This window comes from Nicotiana sylvestris, chromosome 5 (genome assembly GCF_000393655.2).
Source record: "Nicotiana sylvestris chromosome 5, ASM39365v2, whole genome shotgun sequence".
Classification (NCBI taxonomy): Eukaryota; Viridiplantae; Streptophyta; class Magnoliopsida; order Solanales; family Solanaceae; genus Nicotiana; species Nicotiana sylvestris.
Window position 1 is genome coordinate 50,196,742 of NC_091061.1, and position 3,956 is coordinate 50,200,697.

At 43.6% G+C, this 3,956-nt stretch overlaps 1 protein-coding gene across 1 annotated transcript; it reads left to right on the forward strand.

The window, feature by feature from the left end:
- The first annotated feature begins 2,820 nt into the window (after nucleotides 1-2,820).
- LOC138868635 (uncharacterized) lies at nucleotides 2,821-3,207 on the forward strand. The gene has a single exon (XM_070146198.1). It carries the CDS (start codon nucleotides 2,821-2,823, stop codon nucleotides 3,205-3,207), a length of 387 nt encoding a protein of 128 aa, XP_070002299.1.
- Nucleotides 3,208-3,956: the final 749 nt, after the last annotated feature.

The following is a 3,956-nucleotide window of genomic DNA, read 5'->3' on the forward strand; positions in this document are numbered from 1 at the left end:
TACTATTGTTCTGGACCGTGTGTATCAGTCGTGTGTGGTGACTATTGGGGTTTGGATACCCAAGTGGATTTCTTGTTGCTTAGTATGGTTGATTTTGATGTGATATTGGGCATGGAATGGTTATCTCCGTGTCATGGTATTTTGGACTGTCATGCTAAGACAATAACATTTGCTATGTCGCGGTTGCCACAGATTGGGTGGCAAGATTCCATGGATTATGTTCCAGTAGGGTGATTTCATTTTTAAAGGCCCAGCGGATGGTTAGGAAGGGTTGTCTATCTTACTTAGCTTTCGTGAGGGAAGTCAGTGCAGAGACTCCGACCATTAATTCATTTCCAGTAGTGAGGGACTTTCCAGATATGTTTCCTGTAGACCTGCCGGGCATGCCACCAGATAGGGATATTGACTTTGGTATTGATTTGGTACCGGGCACTCAGTCCATTTCTATTACACCGTATCGTATGGCACTGGCAGAGTTGAAGGAGTTGAAGGAGCAGCTTCAGGAACTCCTTGATAAGGGGTTTATTCAACCTAGTGTGTCGCCTTGGGGTGTACCGATGCTATTTGTGAAGAAGAAGGATGGCATGATGAGGATGTCCATTGATTACAAGAAGTTTAACATAGTCACAATCAAGAACAAGTGCCCTTTGCCTCGTGTCGATGATTTATTTGACCAACTTCAGGGAGCGAGAGTGTTCTCCAAGATTGATCTCCGTTCAGGGTATCACCAGTTGAGGATCAGGGACTCGGACATTCTTAAGACAGCCTTCAGGACCCGATATGGTCATTATGAGTTTCTTGTGATGTCTTTTGGGCTGACTAATGCTCCAGCAACATTCATGCATTTGATGAACAACATATTTCAGCCTTATCTTGACTTTTTCGTTATTGTATTCATTGATGATATTCTAGTATACTCGCATAGTCAGGAGGAGCACATGGAGCATTTGAGTATTGTGTTGCAGCGGTTGAGGGAGGAGAAGCTTTATGCAAAGTTCTCCAAGTGTGAGTTTTGCCTCAGGTCATTTGCTTTCTTGGGGAACATCGTGTCTAGTGGGGTATTCAAGTTGATCCGAAGAAGTTAAAGGCAGGTCAGAGTTGGTCCAGATCATCCTCGGCCACATAGATTTGTAGCTTTCATGGTTTGGTGGGTTATTACTATCGCTTCGTTCAGGGATTTTCATCTATAGCATCACCCTTGACCAAATTGACTCAAAAGGGTGCTCCTTTTAGGTTGTCGGATGAGTGTGAGGCGAGCTTTCAGAAGCTCAAGACTGCCTTGACCACATCTCTAGTGCTAGTGTTGCCATCAGCTTCAGGTTCATATACTGTATATTGTGATGCTTCCAGAGTTGGTATAGGTGTGTGTTGATGTAGGAAGGTAGAGTGATTGCTTATGCTTCTCGTCAATTGCAGCCCCATGAGAAAAACTACCCTGTTCATGATTTGGAGTTGGTTGCCATTGTTCACACGTTGAAGATATGGAGGCACTATCTCTATGGTGTGTCTTGTGAGGTGTTTCCTGATCATCGTAGCCTCCAGCACTTGTTTAAATAGAAGAATCTCAATTTGAGGTAGCAGAGATCGTTGGAGATGCTAAAGGACTATGATATCACTATCTTGTACCATCTGGGGAAGGCCAATATAGTGTTCGATGCCTTGAGTAGGAAGGTAGTGAGTATGGGCAGTTTGGCATATATTCCTGTTAGGGAGAGACCTCTTAGAGTTGATGTTTAGGCCTTAGCCAATCGGTTTGTGAGGTTGGATATTTCGGAGTCTAGTAGGGTCTTAGCTTGTGTGGTTTCTCGGTCTTCCTTGTTTGATCGCATAAGATAGTGCTAGTATGATGATACTCATTTACTTGTCCTCAAGGACAGAGTTCAGTACGACGATGCCAGAGATGTGACTATTAATGATAGTGGGGAATTGAGGATGCAGGGCCTGATATTTGTGCCCAATGTAGATGGGCTTCGAGAGATGATTTTGTAAAAGGCCCATAGCTCGCGATATTCCATCCATCCAGGTACCGCGAAGATGTATCAGGACTTGAGGCAGCATTACTGGTAGAGGAGAATGAAGAAAGATATAGTTGGGTTTGGGTCTCGGTGTCTCAACTATCAGCAGGTGAAATATGAGCATCAGAGACCGGGTTGCTTGCTTCAGCAGATAGAGATTCTAGAGTGGAAGTGGAAGTGGATCATCATGGATTTTGTAGTCGGGCTCCCACAGATTTTGAGGAAGTTCAATGCTATTTGGGTGATTATGGATCGGTTGACCAAGTCTGCGCACTTCATTCCTGTGTGTACTACATATTCTTCAGAGCGGTTAGGAGAGATTTATATTCGAGAGATTGTTCGCTTGCATGGCATCCCATTTTCCATCATTTCAGATAGAGGTACTCCGTTTACTTTGCAGTTTTGGCGGGCCGTGCAACGAGACTTGGGTACTCAGGTTGAGTTGAGCACAGCTTTTCACCCTCAGACGGATGGGCAGTCTGAGCGCACTATTCCGATATTGGAGGATATGTTGCGTGCTTATGTCATTGATTATGGGGGATCATGGGATTAGTTTCTACCGCTTGTAGAGTATGCATATAACAATAGTTATCGGTCGAGTATTCAGATGGCTCCATATGATGCTTTGTGTAGAAGACAGTGTAGATCTCCAGTTGGTTGGTTTGAGCCGGGTGAGGCTATGCTTTAGGGTACAGACTTGGTACAGGATGACTTGGACAAGGTGAAGTTGATTCAAGAGTGGCTCCGTATAGCACAATCGAGACAAAAGAGTTATGTTGATAGGAAGGTACGTGATGTGTCCTATATGGTTGGGGAGAAGGTTCTATTGAAGGTTTCACCCATGAAGGGTGTTATGAGATTTGGGAAGAAGGGTAAATTGACTCTTTGGTTCACTGGGCCTTTTAAGGTGCTTCAGAGGATTGAGGAAGTGGCTTATGAGCTGGCTTTTCCACCTAGCTTGTTTAGTATGCATCCGGTATTTCGTGTTTCTATGCTCTGGAAGTATATTGGAGATCCGTCTCATGTTTTGGACTTCAGCAAGGTTCAGTTAGACAGTGATTTGACTAATGATGTTGCACCAGTGGCTATTTTGGTGCGGCAGGTTCGAAAGTTGAGATCAAAGGATATAGATTCGATGATAGTGCAGTGGAGAGGTTGGCCCATAGAGGAGACTACTTGGGAGACCGAGTGAGAGATGCGGAGCAGATATCCACACCTGTTTGAGGCTTTAGGTATGTTTCTTGACTCGTTCAAGGACGATCATGTGTTTAAGAGAGGAAAATTTAATGACCCGGCCGATTGTTTTATTAAATCCAGTCTCGTTTCCTCTATTTCTGCTTCTTTATGTCTTGTTCAGCTGTATTATGTGGTAGTGGGTTAGTTGGTTCGGGTTCGGAGTGATTTTGGAGAGGTATGAGACACTCAGTCTATTTTGAGTAAGCTTAAGTTGGAAAAGTCAACCGGATGTTGACTTGTGTGTAAAAGATCTTGGATGTGAATTTTGATGGTTCGGATAGCTCCGTTAGGTGATTTTTGGCTTAAAAGCATATTTGGAATATGGTTTGGAGGTTCGTGGTAGATTTAGGTGTGAATTGGTGAAATGGGAAATTTGGCGTTTTCCGGTCGGTAGTGGAATTTTTTATATCGGGGTCGGAATGGAATTCTGGAAATGGGGGTAGGTCCATTGTGTCATTTTTGATGTGTGTGCAAAAGTTTAGGTCATTCGGATGAGGTTTGATATGTTTTTGGATCAGTTGCGGAATTTGAAAGTTTTTAAGTTCTTAAGTTTGAATCGGAAGTTGATTTGGTGTTTCGATTTTGTTTGGAGTGTTCCGAAAGCTGGAATAAGTTTGAATAGTGGTATATGACTTGTTGGTATCTTTAGTGGAGGCCCCGAGGGCCTCGGGATGAATTTGGATGGCTAACGGAAGGATTTGGATA

Bases quoted from the DNA above. Each gene is read 5' to 3' on its own strand.
- LOC138868635 (XM_070146198.1), top strand. From the start codon at position 2,821: ATGGTTGGGGAGAAGGTTCTATTGAAGGTTTCACCCATGAAGGGTGTT.